The 16,253-nt window shown below is 44.1% G+C and overlaps 1 protein-coding gene across 1 annotated transcript in view; it reads right to left on the bottom strand.

Annotated features, from left to right (window-relative positions):
• Positions 1–1,374: 1,374 nt before the first annotated feature.
• LOC306919205 (ATP-dependent translocase ABCB1-like) overlaps positions 1,375–16,253 on the bottom strand; it is a gene marked incomplete at both ends in the record, with an annotated part of 30,878 nt that continues 15,999 nt past the window's right edge. The window contains 6 exons of the mRNA XM_079532026.1: positions 1,375–1,475; positions 3,176–3,379; positions 3,658–3,741; positions 4,953–5,030; positions 14,229–14,333; positions 15,239–15,382. Of these exons, the coding sequence (XP_079388152.1) occupies positions 1,375–1,475; positions 3,176–3,379; positions 3,658–3,741; positions 4,953–5,030; positions 14,229–14,333; positions 15,239–15,382 (716 nt within the window). The remainder of the gene's footprint in view (positions 1,476–3,175; positions 3,380–3,657; positions 3,742–4,952; positions 5,031–14,228; positions 14,334–15,238; positions 15,383–16,253) is intronic.

The raw sequence follows: 16,253 nt of genomic DNA, 5'->3' as shown, positions 1-16,253 counted from the left end.
AAGCAGCTAGATGGACCGGATGTAGCTGAAGCAGCTAGATGGACCGGATGTAGCTGAAGCAGCTAGATGGACCGGATGTAGCTGAAGCAGCTAGATGGACCGGATGTAGCTGAAGCAGCTAGATGGACCGGATGTAGCTGAAGCAGCTAGATGGACCGGATGTAGCTGAAGCAGCTAGATGGACCGGATGTAGCTGAAGCAGCTAGATGGACCGGATGTAGCTGAAGCAGCTAGATGGACCGGATGTAGCTGAAGCAGCTAAATGTAGCCAAAAAACTCTAGCGGCGATCGACAACAACGGGAGGTATGATTAAATCTACCGCGACTAGCGACGGGACCGCGGTGGGCCGTCTGACACAGGGGGGGGGGGGGGGGGGGGGGGGGGATGACGTCCCAACCGGAAAATAACATTGAATGTTACACAACAGACGCTCCCAGCCTGTGGAGCGATGCGATCGGTTTTGATATCAATACATCTCCTGCCTTTTATCAATCTCCTTCCTGAGCGCTGGGCGTTACTAATTGATCGAACGGAGAACTCCGTCCTTGCCGTTCGGCGTGTTAAATGACGATAAAGTTTGCGTCGAGTTGAGCATAATATATTTTTTTCAAAGTTGTTTTGATTCGGACTCTCTGAATTCTACAGAAGTCTATATGGGAAGTGAATGGGAAGTAGGCTACCTGGCAGTCAAAATGACAAAAGTGATCTTTATAATCGTAATACTTAGGCGTGCGTGCGTGCGTGCATGTGCGTTACAGAAACACTGTCACATATTCTTAATGGCTGCTATGTATATAAGGGAATGTACATTGCTAGGTATGACAGAATTGTGGACCTATTAGCTAAGGACATAAGTTCATATGTTTCATCATCTGCCAAAATGTATAAGCACTCATGTGTTTCAAATGCCATGTTCATGCACAATAATGAAAATGATGCCTTTTCAGACGTCACACCAGATATTGTTGTTGTTGATGAGGACAGTAGAGAGGTGACCATTTTGGACGTCGTGACATGTACATTTGACCACAGTCTGGAAGATGCATTCCTTACCAAGGTGCTTCATATTTGGAAGCCTCGGTAATGTCCATAACTCAGTGGTGATTGGCCTGCAGATTGCAGGCATGCCCAATAAGCAGAGAGCTGATCAGGCATCGGCAAAATTCTGTTCAGTGTCTGCGATAATTGGCAGTCGACCATATATGGAGAAGGCGATGCTTCCTGTACCCGTGATCTGTATCCTGAAGCACTCGTTGTAGAGTTTTACAAGTTTGCGCATCCACTATTGTTTGTGTTCAAGAAGTTTTTGTTAAATGTGAATGCAGAGTACAGTACAGAGTACAGTACAGAGTACAGTGAGTACAGTAACGTACATGTATGGACCCAGCAGGTTCTCGTAGTACAGAGACTCGAACTTGGCCTCTCTGGACAGAGACGCCACGGTGCGGATGTTCTCTATGGCCTCGGTAGCGATCTGTACACGCACGCACGCACACACGCACGCGCGCGCGCACGCACGCACGCACACGCGCACGCACGCGCACACGCGCGCACGCACGCACGCACCACACACGCACACACGCACACACACACACACACACACACACACACACACACACACAGGCACCACTCTTCACATACTGTACAAGCGCATGTCTGAAATTGATGTGTAAATATGAAATAAATGCTTAAACATGTAGCTAGGTGTAATGTTAGAGACCACAGAAGACATGTAAATATGAAATAAATGCTTAAACATGTAGCTAGGTGTAATGTTAGAGACCACAGAAGACATGTAAATATGAAATAAATGCTTAAACATGTAGCTAGGTGTAATGTTAGAGTCCACATAAGACATGTAAATATGAAATAAATGCTTAAACATGTAGCTAGGTGTAATGTTAAGAGTCCACAGAAGTCATGTAAATATGAAATAAATGCTTAAACATGTAGCTAGGTGAAATGTTAAAGACCACAGAAGACATGTAAATATGAAATAAATGCTTAAACATGTAGCTAGGTGTAACGTTAGAGTCCACAGAAGACATGTAAATATGAAATAAATGCTTAAACATGTAGCTAGGTGTAATGTTAGAGACCACAGAAGACATGTAAATATGAAATAAATGCTTAAACATGTAGCTAGGTGTAATGTTAGAGACCACAGAAGACGTGTAAATATTAAATAACTGCTTAAATATGTAGCTAGGTGTAATGTTAGAGTCCACAGAAGACATGTAAATATGAAATAAATGCTTAAACATGTAGCTAGGTGAAATGTTAAAGACCACAGAAGACATGTAAATATGAAATAAATGCTTAAACATGTAGCTAGGTGTAATGTTAGAGACCACAGAAGACATGTAAATATGAAATAAATGCTTAAACATGTAGCTATAGGTGTAATGTTAGAGACCACAGAAGACATGTAAATATGAAATAAATGCTTAAACATGTAGCTATAGGTGTAATGTTAGAGACCACAGAAGTGAACCTTTTCAAGCCTATTTTCTCAACTTGCTGTTTCTCTGCCAGACATTACTCTATAAGCCATATATCCAAAACTGGTGGGTCAAACTGAACAACCAATATGTCCATTTTAAGCTATCCCTGATGTCACATGACATGAAAAGATGAAAATTACAAAAATGTATGTTGTGGTGGACTCAGTCAAGCTGGGTCAGATGTTATGGTGGACCAAATAAAACTACACTAAAATGTTAGGAAGGGACTAGTGGACAAGGGACTAGTGGACAAGAGATCCAAGATCAAGTAATTTTACACTTGATTTTACACTTGCTTGTAATTAAACAAAACTCGTCTCAACATTTTGCTGCCAAAAACAACACATGTCATGGTGGGTTATGGTTAGGGTCAGAGGTCATGGTGGGTTATGGTTAGGGTCAGAGGTCATGGTGGGTTATGGTTAGGGTCAGAGGTCAAGGTGGGTTATGGTTAGGGTCAGAGGTCATGGTGGGTTATGGTTAGGGTCAGAGGTCAAGGCGTCATGACGGGTTAGGGTTAGGGTCAGAGGTCATGGTGGGTTAGAGTCAGAGGTCATGGTGGGTTATGGTCAGGGTCAGAGGTCATGGTGGGTTAGGGTCAGGGGTCATGGTGGGTTAGAGTCAGAGGTCATGGTGGGTTAGGGTCAGACGTCAAGGGGTCATGGCGGACCTTGCCAGCCTTCTCCAGCTCCTTCTTGTCCTTCACGGCGTGTCCAGACAGCTCCTTCATCTGGACCGCCCCGGCCAGCGCCATGAGCGGAACGATGGCCAGGATCATCAGGGTCAGCTCCCAGCCGTACACGAAGGAGATGATCACCCCCGTACCCAGGTTGGCAAGGTTCTGGACCAGGGTGGCCATACGGAGACCTGTAGCCTGGGAGAGGAGAGGAGAGGAGAGGAGAGGAGAGGAGAGGAGAGGAGAGGAGAGGAGAGGTATAAGTATCTTGACTACCACATGCCCCAAGTTTGTGTGCGTGCGTCCGTGCGTGTGTGCGTGCGTGCCTGCGTGCGTGCGTGCGTGCGTGCGTGCGTGCGTGCGTGCGTGCGTGCGTGCGTGCGTGCGTGCGTGCGTGCGTGCGTGCGTGCGTGCGTGCGTGCGAGCGTGCGTGCGAGCGTGCGAGCGTGCGTGCGTGCGTGCGTGGGCAGTCTCACCCCTTGGACCTGGGCAGCGTCCGTAGCCAGCCTGGTGGTCAGAGCTCCCACGCTGTTCTTAGGGTCATCAAACCATCCCAGATCCTACAGAGAGATGATAATGATCATTATACAACGGGTTGTTTCGAGGAAGCAATCTGATTGGTTGAAACGGCTTCTAGCCGTGGTTCAAACCAGCACCACTCCACACCTAATCAAAACAAAGAATTCAGCTGCTCTGTTCTCCCAGAGCGCAGCAAACTGGGTGGCTAGGCTAGCTAGTTTCTTGGGACGTTTGTGGCCGTAGTGACTACATCTGTCATTAAAGAAATGTGTTTTTTCAGCGATTTTCTTAGTCAAATACATCCGAGATAATGACAGGAATCAAATGGACCCTTATGGGTCTGTAACTCAGATAGTGTACAAATGGAACCAAATGGACCCTTACGGGTCTGTAACTCTGAGAGTGTACAAATGGAACCAAATGGACCCTTACGGGTCTGTAATTCTGAGAGTGTACACATGGAACCAAATGGACCCTTACGGGTCTGTAATTCTGAGAGTGTACACATGGAACCAAATGGACCCTTATGGGTCTGTAACTCTGAGAGTGTAACACATGGAACCAAATGGACCCTTATGGGTCTGTAACTCTGAGAGTGTAACACATGGAACCAAATGGACCCTTATGGGTCTGTAACTCTGAGAGTGTAACACATGGAACCAAATGGACCCCTTATGGGTCTGTAACTCTGAGAGTGTAACACATGGAACCAAATGGACCCCTTATGGGTCTGTAACTCTGAGAGTGTAACACATGGAACCAAATGGACCCCTTATGGGTCTGTAACTCTGAGAGTGTAACACATGGAACCAAATGGACCCCTTATGGGTCTGTAACTCTGAGAGTGTAACACATGGAACCAAATGGACCCCTTATGGGTCTGTAACTCTGAGAGTGTAACACATGGAACCAAATGGACCCCTTATGGGTCTGTAACTCTGAGAGTGTAACACATGGAACCAAATGGACCCCTTATGGGTCTGTAACTCTGAGAGTGTAACACATGGAACCAAATGGACCCTTATGGGTCTGTAACTCTGAGAGTGTAACACATGGAACCAAATGGACCCCTTATGGGTCTGTAACTCTGAGAGTGTAACACATGGAACCAAATGGACCCTTATGGGTCTGTAACTCTGAGAGTGTAACACATGGAACCAAATGGACCCATTAGGTTCGATCTCACCTGTCTGTCTCATCATGATGACATCATAATCTCACCTGTCTCACCTTGATGACATCATGACCTCACCTGTTTCATCATGGATTTGAAGGCAGCCAGTCTGAGCTTCATGGTCAGAATCTCACCGGCTTTCCCGAAGCAGAACCCCTGAAATCAGTAGTAAAGATAAGTAGAACCCTGAAATCAGTAGTAAAGATAAGTAGAACCCTGAAATCAGTAGTAAAGATAAGCAGAATCCCTGAAGTCAGTAGTAAAGATAAGTAGAACCCTGAAATCAGTAGTAAAGATAAGTAGAATCCCTGAAGTCAGTAGTAAAGATAAGTAGAACCCTGAAATCAGTAGTAAAGATAAGTAGAACCCTGAAATCAGTAGTAAAGATAAGTAGAACCCCTGAAATCAGTAGTAAAGATAAGTAGAACCCTGAAGTCAGTAGTAAAGATAAGTAGAACCCTGAAATCAGTAGTAAAGATAAGTAGAACCCTGAAATCAGTAGTAAAGATAAGTAGAACCCCTGAAATCAGTAGTAAAGATAAGTAGAACCCTGAAATCAGTAGTAAAGATAAGTAGAATCCCTGAAGTCAGTAGTAAAGATAAGTAGAACCCTGAAATCAGTAGTAAAGATAAGCAGAATCCCTGAAGTCAGTAGTAAAGATAAGTAGAACCCTGAAATCAGTAGTAAAGATAAGTAGAACCCTGAAATCAGTAGTAAAGATAAGTAGAACCCCTGAAATCAGTAGTAAAGATAAGTAGAACCCTGAAGTCAGTAGTAAAGATAAGTAGAACCCTGAAATCAGTAGTAAAGATAAGTAGAACCCTGAAATCAGTAGTAAAGATAAGTAGAACCCCTGAAATCAGTAGTAAAGATAAGTAGAACCCTGACATCAGTAGTAAAGATAAGTAGAACCCTGAAATCAGTAGTAAAGATAAGTAGAACCCCTGAAATCAGTAGAAAAGATAAGTAGAACCCTGAAATCAGTAGTAAAGATAAGTAGAACCCTGAAATCAGTAGTAAAGATAAGTAGAACCCTGAAATCAGTAGTAAAGATAAGTAGAACCCCTGAAATCAGTAGTAAAGATAAGTAGAACCCTGAAATCAGTAGTAAAGATAAGTAGAACCCTGAAATCAGTAGTAAAGATAAGTAGAACCCCTGAAATCAGTAGTAAAGATAAGTAGAACCCTGAAATCAGTAGTAAAGATAAGTAGAACCCTGAAATCAGTAGTAAAGATAAGTAGAACCCTGAAATCAGTAGTAAAGATAAGTAGAACCCCTGAAATCAGTAGTAAAGATAAGTAGAACCCTGAAATCAGTAGTAAAGATAAGTAGAACCCCTGAAATCAGTAGAAAAGATAAGTAGAACCCTGAAGTCAGTAGTAAAGATAAGTAGAACCCTGAAATCAGTAGTAAAGATAAGTAGAACCCTGAAATCAGTAGTAAAGATAAGTAGAACCCTGAAATCAGTAGTAAAGATAAGTAGAACCCCTGAAATCAGTAGTAAAGATAAGTAGAACCCTGAAATCAGTAGTAAAGATAAGTAGAACCCCTGAAATCAGTAGTAAAGATAAGTAGAACCCTGAAATCAGTAGTAAAGATAAGTAGAACCCTGAAATCAGTAGTAAAGATAAGTAGAACCCTGAAATCAGTAGTAAAGATAAGTAGAACCCCTGAAATCAGTAGTAAAGATAAGTAGAACCCTGAAATCAGTAGTAAAGATAAGTAGAACCCCTGAAATCAGTAGTAAAGATAAGTAGAACCCTGAAATCAGTAGTAAAGATAAGTAGAACCCCTGAAATCAGTAGTAAAGATAAGTAGAACCTTGAAATCAGTAGTAAAGATAAGTAGAACCCTGAAATCAGTAGTAAAGATAAGTAGAACCCTGAAATCAGTAGTAAAGATAAGTAGAACCCCTGAAATCAGTAGTAAAGATAAGTAGAACCCCTGAAATCAGTAGTAAAGATAAGTAGAACCCTGAAATCAGTAGTAAAGAGAGAGGCAAGAGAGGACACTTCTGAACAAGTGTTGTTTTTGTTAAAATCTTGATTTTAGTTTTTAGTCGTAGGCTCTCTTGAATAGTTTTCATTTAGTTTTGGTCACATTTTAGTCACCTGGAATGTTTTAGTGTTAGTCTAGTTGTAGTCGACTAAATGTCGTAAGATTTAAGTCGTCTAAATCTGCAGTTGATTTAGTCGACTAAGATGCATTTTGTCGGGTCTTGATGCCGTCGTAATGGCTGTTTTTATACATGCTGAAATACCAGATCTGCAAGCTCACAACGCGTCGCAGCTTGTAGATCTGCTATTTCCGGCATGTAATCAAGTGTAAAATGACTTATACTGGATCTCTTGTCCACTAGTCCCTTCCTAGTGGATCTCTTGTCCACTAGTCCCTTCCTGACATTTTAGTCTAGTTTTTATTTGTTGACGAAATTGTCAGTATATTTAGTCTTAGTTTTAGTCATCATGGCTTAGTTTTTATGTCGTTTTTGTCAGTGAAAAAAGGTCATAGTTTTAGTTTTAATATTTTGTGTAAAGACGGGAGACGATACATTCTGAACAGAACCAGTATCTTTTACTAGAGCCTCAAATACAGAACTTTAATAACAGATGGAAGGAATCAATCGATAAGCTTTGGGCTTATCCAGTACCCGGTATCGATAAGCTTTGGGCTTATCCAGTACCCGGTATCGATAAGCTTTGGGCTTATCCAGTACCCGGTATCGATAAGCTTTGGGCTTATCCAGTACCCGGTATCAATAAGCTTTGGGCTTATCCAGTACCCGGTATCGATAAGCTTTGGGCTTATCCAGTACCCGGTATCGATAAGCTTTGGGCTTATCCAGTACCCGGTATCGATAAGCTTTGGGCTTATCCAGTACCCGGTATCGATAAGCTTTGGGCTTATCCAGTACCCGGTATCGATAAGCTTTGGGCTTATCCAGTACCCGGTATCGATAAGCTTTGGGCTTATCCAGTACCCGGTATCGATAAGCTTTGGGCTTATCCAGTACCCGGTATCGATAAGCTTCGGGCTCATCCAGTACCCGGTATCGATAAGCTTTGGGCTTATCCAGTACCCAGTATCAATAAGCTTTGGGCTTATCCAGTACCCGGTATCGATAAGCTTTGGGCTTATCCAGTACCCGGTATCGATAAGCTTTGGGCTTATCCAGTACCCGGTATCGATAAGCTTTGGGCTCATCCAGTACCCGGTATCGATAAGCTTTGGGCTTATCCAGTACCCGGTATCGATAAGCTTTGGGCTTATCCAGTACCCGGTATCGATAAGCTTTGGGCTTATCCAGTACCCGGTATCGATAAGCTTTGGGCTTATCCAGTACCCGGTATCGATAAGCTTCGGGCTCATCCAGTACCCGGTATCGATAAGCTTTGGGCTCATCCAGTACCCGGTATCGATAAGCTTTGGGCTTATCCAGTACCCGGTATCGATAAGCTTTGGGCTTATCCAGTACCCGGTATCGATAAGCTTTGGGCTTATCCAGTACCCGGTATCGATAAGCTTTGGGCTCATCCAGTACCCGGTATCGATAAGCTTTGGGCTCATCCAGTACCCGGTATCGATAAGCTTCGGGCTTATCCAGTAACCCGGTATCGATAAGCTTCGGGCTTATCCAGTACCCGGTATCGATAAGCTTCGGGCTTATCCAGTAACCCGGTATCGATAAGCTTTGGGCTTATCCAGTAACCCGGTATCGATAAGCTTCGGGCTTATCCAGTACCCGGTATCGATAAGCTTTGGGCTTATACAGTACCCGGTATCGATAAGCTTCGGGCTTATCCAGTACCCGGTATCGATAAGCTTCGGGCTTATCCAGTACCCGGTATCGATAAGCTTTGGGCTTATCCAGTACCCGGTATCAATAAGCTTTGGGCTTATCGAGTACCCGGTATCAATAAGCTTTGGGCTTATCGAGTACCCGGTATCGATAAACTTCGGGCTTATCCAGTACCCGGTATCAATAAGCTTTGGGCTTATCCAGTACCCGGTATCAATAAGCTTTGGGCTTATCGAGTACCCGGTATCAATAAGCTTTGGGCTTATCGAGTACCCGGTATCGATAAACTTCGGGCTTATCCAGTACCCGGTATCAATAAGCTTTGGGCTTATCCAGTACCCGGTATCAATAAGCTTTGGGCTTATCGAGTACCCGGTATCGATAAACTTCGGGCTTATCCAGTACCCGGTATCAATAAGCTTTGGGCTTATCGAGTACCCGGTATCGATAAACTTCGGGCTTATCCAATACCCGGTATCGATAAGCTGATAAAAGCATGATAAAATTACACTTTTAGAGTGACGGTACACACATTAACCAGTTGTTTTAGAGTGACGGTACACACATTAACCAGTTGTTTTAGAGTGACGGTACACACATTAACCAGTTGTTTTAGAGTGACGGTACACACATTAACCAGTTGTTTTAGAGTGACGGTACACACATTAACCAGTTGTTTTAGAGTGACGGTACACACATTAACCAGTTGTTTTAGAGTGACGGTACACACATTAACCAGTTGTTTTAGAGTGACGGTACACACATTAACCAGTTGTTTTAGAGTGACGGTACACACATTAACCAGTTGTTTTAGAGTGACGGTACACACATTAACCAGTTGTTTTAGAGTGACGGTACACACATTAACCAGTTGTTTTAGAGTGACGGTACACACATTAACCAGTTGTTTTAGAGTGACGGTACACACATTAACCAGTTGTTTTAGAGTGACGGTACACACATTAACCAGTTGTTTTAGAGTGACGGTACACACATTAACCAGTTGTTTTAGAGTGACGGTACACACATTAACCAGTTGTTTTAGAGTGACGGTACACACATTAACCAGTTGTTTTAGAGTGACGGTACACACATTAACCAGTTGTTTTAGAGTGACGGTACACACATTAACCAGTTCACAGTTTCTTCAATATTTTTTTCCAACAGTAAAAAGGGTTGCCTTCCGTCTGTTAGAAAAGTACTGTATTTGAAGGCTCTGGTAAAACATAGTGATAATGAAGAAAACATATGTGACCACATTTGACTGCCATTGGATTTTTTTAAATTTTCGTTTTTTCATGTCGTGTGAAAGCAGTGAATCATAGCTTCGAATTGACATATTGGTTGTTCAGTTTGACCCACCAGTTTTGGAGATATGGCTTATAGAGTAATGTCTTGCAGAAAACAGCGAGTTAAGAAAACAGGCTTGAAAGGTTCACTTCTGTGGTCTCTAACATTACACCTAGCTACATGTTTAAGCATTTATTTCATATTTACATGTCTTCTGTGGTCTCTAACATTACACCTAGCTACATGTTTAAGCATTTATTTCATATTTACATGTCTTCTGTGGTCTCTAACATTACACCTAGCTACATGTTTAAGCATTTATTTCATATTTACATGTCTTCTGTGGACTCTAACATTACACCTAGCTACATGTTTAAGCATTTATTTCATATTTACATGTCTTCTGTGGTCTCTAACATTACACCTAGCTACATGTTTAAGCATTTATTTCATATTTACATGTCTTCTGTGGACTCTAACATTACACCTAGCTACATGTTTAAGCATTTATTTCATATTTACATGTCTTCTGTGGTCTCTAACATTACACCTAGCTACATGTTTAAGCATTTATTTCATATTTACATGTCTTCTGTGGTCTCTAACATTACACCTAGCTACATGTTTAAGCATTTATTTCATATTTACATGTCTTCTGTGGACTCTAACATTACACCTAGCTACATGTTTAAGCATTTATTTCATATTTACATGTCTTCTGTGGACTCTAACATTACACCTAGCTACATGTTTAAGCATTTATTTCATATTTACATGTCGATTTCAGCTCTGACACTTATTTCAGACATGCTCTAGTATGTGAAGAGTCTGCCTGTGATATAAACTAATTTTTTGGGGGGGGGGGGGGGGGAATGTTTTTCTCCTCTGGTGAAAAGCTGGAATTTGCGCGATGGCAGTCTCTCAGTCAAATCTGGTCACATATTCAGATTCAGGTCCGCGGCCAAATGCAGATCATTCTGGGGGCCCTTGACGTGAAAAAGAGCACCACTGACATAGAAACTAGGGTTTTTCAGAAAACTTTTAGGATTTAGGAGACTTTTTTTTAGAATCGGCCTCAGGTCTAAATGGGTTGAAAGTTAAACGGTTTGGTTGTAAATTCGCGATACACCGAATATTCGGCCGCAGAAAATATTCGGCAGAAAAATGGCTAAAAATGCATTCTCGTCCCATTTGCTTTCGGCCCGAATAGGCAGAAAATATACATTACATTACATTACATTACATTACATTACATTACATTACAGTCATTTAGCAGACGCTTTTATCCAAAGCGACTTACAATAAGTGTATTCAACATAGGTAGGGAACAAAAACTACTAATCACCAGAAGTCTTTAGTGCATTTTCTGCAAAAACAAGCAACCAAGAGTATACCTAGCGCTAAGGTAAAAGTGCAATATATCAGCTACCTATTTCCTTAAACAGATGAGACAAAATAGCTAAATCAAATGAGCATGAGCTAAAACAATTAAGTGTATCGACTAAACAAGATCCAATAAACAATACAACAATAGAAAACAAGCGTTATACCACTGAAATAGTGTATTCAATTAATGCATTCAAAAGAGCTGAATAAATGTTTTATGGACCAATAATAGTGATTATTATTTAAGTTAAGTTTTGCCATAACCATTTATTTTGTCATAAATCAGGTAGCTTTAAGGTACGGCCATGACAGCAATGGTAGGAAATAGGATATATAATATTAATCATATTCGGATATTCGGTGTTGGGTTTCCCTGTCGTTGCATCCCTAGATGCAATAGGAGGTTTCACTGTAAACTCAGCCCATGTTTCTCTCTCTCTATGAGGAGCTTTCCGTAGATCATTAGACATTTTATTGTGCCTGCGTTGTTTGTACAGAATGTGTGACCATGTGACCACGCTACAGTATCTGCTAGGACGCTGTCGACCCATGTGTCATTGCACCCAAGATCGTGTGCGTGCCGTGCGTGCGTGCCGTGCGTGCCGTGCCGTGCGTGCGTGCGTGCGTGCGTGCGTGCATGCGTGCGTGCGTGCGTGCGTGCGTGCGTGCGTGCGTGCGTGCGTGCGTGCGTGCGTGCGTGCGTGCGTGCGTGCGTGCGTGCGTGCGTGCGTGCGTGCGTGCGTGCGTAATCCTAACACTCAAGGCAGAGAGATAAGATCCAGGTGAGAGGTCGTTTAGGTAACTCAGGTGTCATAAACACCTGAATGAGGTTAATGATCAAACAACATTCCAACCAATCCTACGACCGCGTGCTTTAAAACGGACAGCCTAGTACAGTGGTTCCCAAAGTGGGGTCCGGGGACCCCCTTTGGTCCTTGAGGGAGTTCCAGGGGGTCCCTGCATGCAGCTAAATGATAGTTTGGAACCAAATGGACCCTTACGGGTCTGTAACTCTGAGAGTGTAACACATGGAACCAAATGGACCCTTATGGGTCTGTGACTCTGAGAGTGTAACACATGGAACCAAATGGACCCTTATGGGTCTGTGACTCTGAGAGTGTAGCACATGGAACCAAATGGACCCTTATGGGTCTGTGACTCTGAGAGTGTAACACATGGAACCAAATGGACCCTTATGGGTCTGTAACTCTGAGAGTGTAGCACATGGAACCAAATGGACCCTTATGGGTCTGTGACTCTGAGAGTGTAACACATGGAACCAAATGGACCCTTATGGGTCTGTAACTCTGAGAGTGTAACACATGGAACCAAATGGACCCTTATGGGTCTGTAACTCTGAGAGTGTAACACATGGAACCAAATGGACCCTTACGGGTCTGTGACTCTGAGAGTGTAACACATGGAACCAAATGGACCCTTACGGGTCTGTGACTCTGAGAGTGTAACACATGGAACCAAATGGACCCTTACGGGTCTGTAACTCTGAGAGTGTAACACATGGAACAAAATGGACCCTTACGGGTCTGTAACTCTGAGAGTGTAACACATGGAACCAAATGGACCCTTACGGGTCTGTAACTCTGAGAGTGTAACACATGGAACCAAATGGACCCTTACGGGTCTGTAACTCTGAGAGTGTAACACATGGAACCAATTGGACCCTTACGGGTCTGTAACTCTGAGAGTGTAACACATGGAACCAAATGGACCCTTACGGGTCTGTAACTCTGAGAGTGTAACACATGGAACCAAATGGACCCTTACGGGTCTGTAACTCTGAGAGTGTAACACATGGAACCAAATGGACCCTTACGGGTCTGTAACTCTGAGAGTGTAACACATGGAACCAAATGGACCCTTATGGGTCTGTAACTCTGAGAGTGTAACACATGGAACCAAATGGACCCTTATGGGTCTGTAACTCTGAGAGTGTAACACATGGAACCAAATGGACCCTTACGGGTCTGTAACTCTGAGAGTGTAACACATGGAACCAAATGGACCCTTATGGGTCTGTAACTCTGAGAGTGTAACACATGGAACCAAATGGACCCTTATGGGTCTGTAACTCTGAGAGTGTAACACATGGAACCAAATGGACCCCTTATGGGTCTGTAACTCTGAGAGTGTAACACATGGAACCAAATGGATCCTTATGGGTCTGTAACTCTGAGAGTGTAACACATGGAACCAAATGGACCCTTACGGGTCTGTAACTCTGAGAGTGTAACACATGGAACCAAATGGACCCTTATGGGTCTGTAACTCTGAGAGTGTAACACATGGAACCAAATGGACCCTTACGGGTCTGTGACTCTGAGAGTGTAACACATGGAACCAAATGTACACTTATGGGTCTGTGACTCTGAGAGTATACACATGGAACCAAATGGACCCTTATGGGTCTGTAACTCTGAGAGTGTACACATGGAACCAAATGGACCCTTATGGGTCTGTAACTCTGAGAGTGTACACATGGAACCAAATGGACCGTTATGGGTCTGTAACTCTGAGAGTGTAACACATGGAACAAAATGGACCCTTATGGGTCTGTAACTCTGATACACTATCAGAGTTGAATTAACATTGATTTCTCAATTTTAGTTGGGGGTCCCCAGAGATAGAAATGCCATTAAATGGGGGTCCGTAGACTAATGCATGTCAAACTGGGGGTCCTTGAAATTAAACAGGTTGAGAATCACTGCTAGAGCCGTAAAAATCTTCTCTTATGGTGGTCGCTGAGTGAGAGAGCCTGCGTGCGTGCGTGCGTGCGTGCGTGCGTGCGTGCGTGCGTGCGTGCGTGCGTGCGTGCGTGCGTGCGTGTGTGCGTGCGTGCGTGCGTGCGTGCGTGCGTACCTGTAGAAACATGGAGACAAAGGAAACGACTCCGATGGCAGCGAACATGAGAGAGAAGAACATAGATCTCTGTCTGACGACCTCCTGGTCTGGTTCTGCAAACACCTGGAGAACACACACACACGCACACGCACACGCACACGCACACGCACACGCACATGGGTTTCATTGTGTTGTTAATCGTTCTCTGTTCTGGATCGGGGCCCCTTGTGGAAATGTTGAAGGCATTCACGGTCCACCCATCTGACCCCTCTGGGTGGTCCACCCATCTGACCCCTCTGGGTGGTCCACCCATCTGACCCCTCTGGGTGGTCCACCCATCTGACCCCTCTGGGTGAATTGAATTGAATTGAATTGAATTGAATTGAATTGAATTGAATTGAATTGAATTGAATTGAATTGAATTGAATTGAATTGAAGAACTAAACAGTAACAGTGAACTGAACAGTGAACTGAACAGTGAACTGAACTGATGAATTGAACACAGCGCCCCCCATTGAACTGATGAATTGAACACAGTGCCCCCCATTGAACTGATGAATTGAACACAGCGCCCCCCATTGAACTGATGAATTGAACACAGCGCCCCCCATTGAACTGAACTGATGAATTGAACACAGCGCCCCCCATTGAACTGATGAATTGAACACAGCGCCCCCCATTGAACTGATGAATTGAACACAGCGCCCCCCATTGAACTGAACTGATGAATTGAACACAGCGCCCCCCATTGAACTGATGAATTGAACACAGCGCCCCCCATTGAACTGATGAATTGAACACAGCGCCCCCCATTGAACTGAACTGATGAATTGAACACAGCGCCCCCCATTGAACTGAACTGATGAATTGAACACAGCGCCCCCCATTGAACTGAACTGATGAATTGAACACAGCGTCCCCCATTGAACTGAACTGATGAATTGAACACAGCGCCCCACATTGAACTGAACTGATGAATTGAACACAGCGTCCCCCATTGAACTGAACTGATGAATTGAACAACGTACTGAGATGATCTTGGAGAACAGGATGGCGAAGGCCGGCTGCATGGCTCCGTTGATGACGGCACAGAACAGACCCACAACGATGTACGGCCACTCTGGGAGGTTGAGACGAAGGACCTCCAGGAAGGACACGTCTGGGACGTCCTCCTGGGGGGGGGAGAGGGTTACAGGAGACAGCGTAGGACAGGCAGACAGTAGGCCAGCTGAGAGGGAGACAGTGTAGGAGAGACAGACAGTAGGACAGCTGAGAGACAGACAGTGTAGGACAGGCAGACAGTAGGACAGCTGAGAGACAGACAGTGTAGGACAGGCAGACAGTAGGACAGCTGAGAGACAGACAGTGTAGGAGAGACAGACAGTAGGACAGCTGAAAGGGAGACAGTGTAGGAGAGACAGACAGTAGGCCAGCTGAGAGACAGACAGTGTAGGAGAGACAGACAGTAGGCCAGCTGAAAGGGAGACAGTGTAGGAGAGACAGACAGTAGGCCAGCTGAGAGACAGACAGTGTAGGAGAGACAGACAGTAGGCCAGCTGAAAGGGAGACAGTGTAGGAGAGACAGACAGTAGGACAGCTGAGAGACAGACAGTGTAGGACAGGCAGACAGTAGGACAGCTGAAAGGGAGACAGTGTAGGAGAGACAGACAGTAGGACAGCTGAAAGGGAGACAGTGTAGGAGAGACAGACAGTAGGACAGCTGAAAGGGAGACAGTGTAGGAGAGACAGGCAGTAGGACAGCTGAAAGGGAGACAGTGTAGGAGAGACAGACAGTAGGACAGCTGAAAGGGAGACAGTGTAGGAGAGACAGGCAGTAGGACAGCTGAAAGGGAGACAGTGTAGGAGAGACAAACAGTAGGCCAGCTGAGAGACAGACAGTGTAGGAGAGACAGACAGTAGGACAGCTGAAAGGGAGACAGTGTAGGAGAGACAGGCAGTAGGACAGCTGAAAGGGAGACAGTGTAGGAGAGACAGACAGTAGGACAGCTGAAAGGGAGACAGTGTAGGAGAGACAGACAGTAG

This window comes from Electrona antarctica, assembly GCF_951216825.1.
Source record: "Electrona antarctica genome assembly, contig: scaffold_786, whole genome shotgun sequence".
NCBI classification, from domain to species: Eukaryota; Metazoa; Chordata; class Actinopteri; order Myctophiformes; family Myctophidae; genus Electrona; species Electrona antarctica.
Note: the sequence above shows the minus strand (reverse complement) of the source record. Positions and strands in the feature narration are given on the sequence as shown.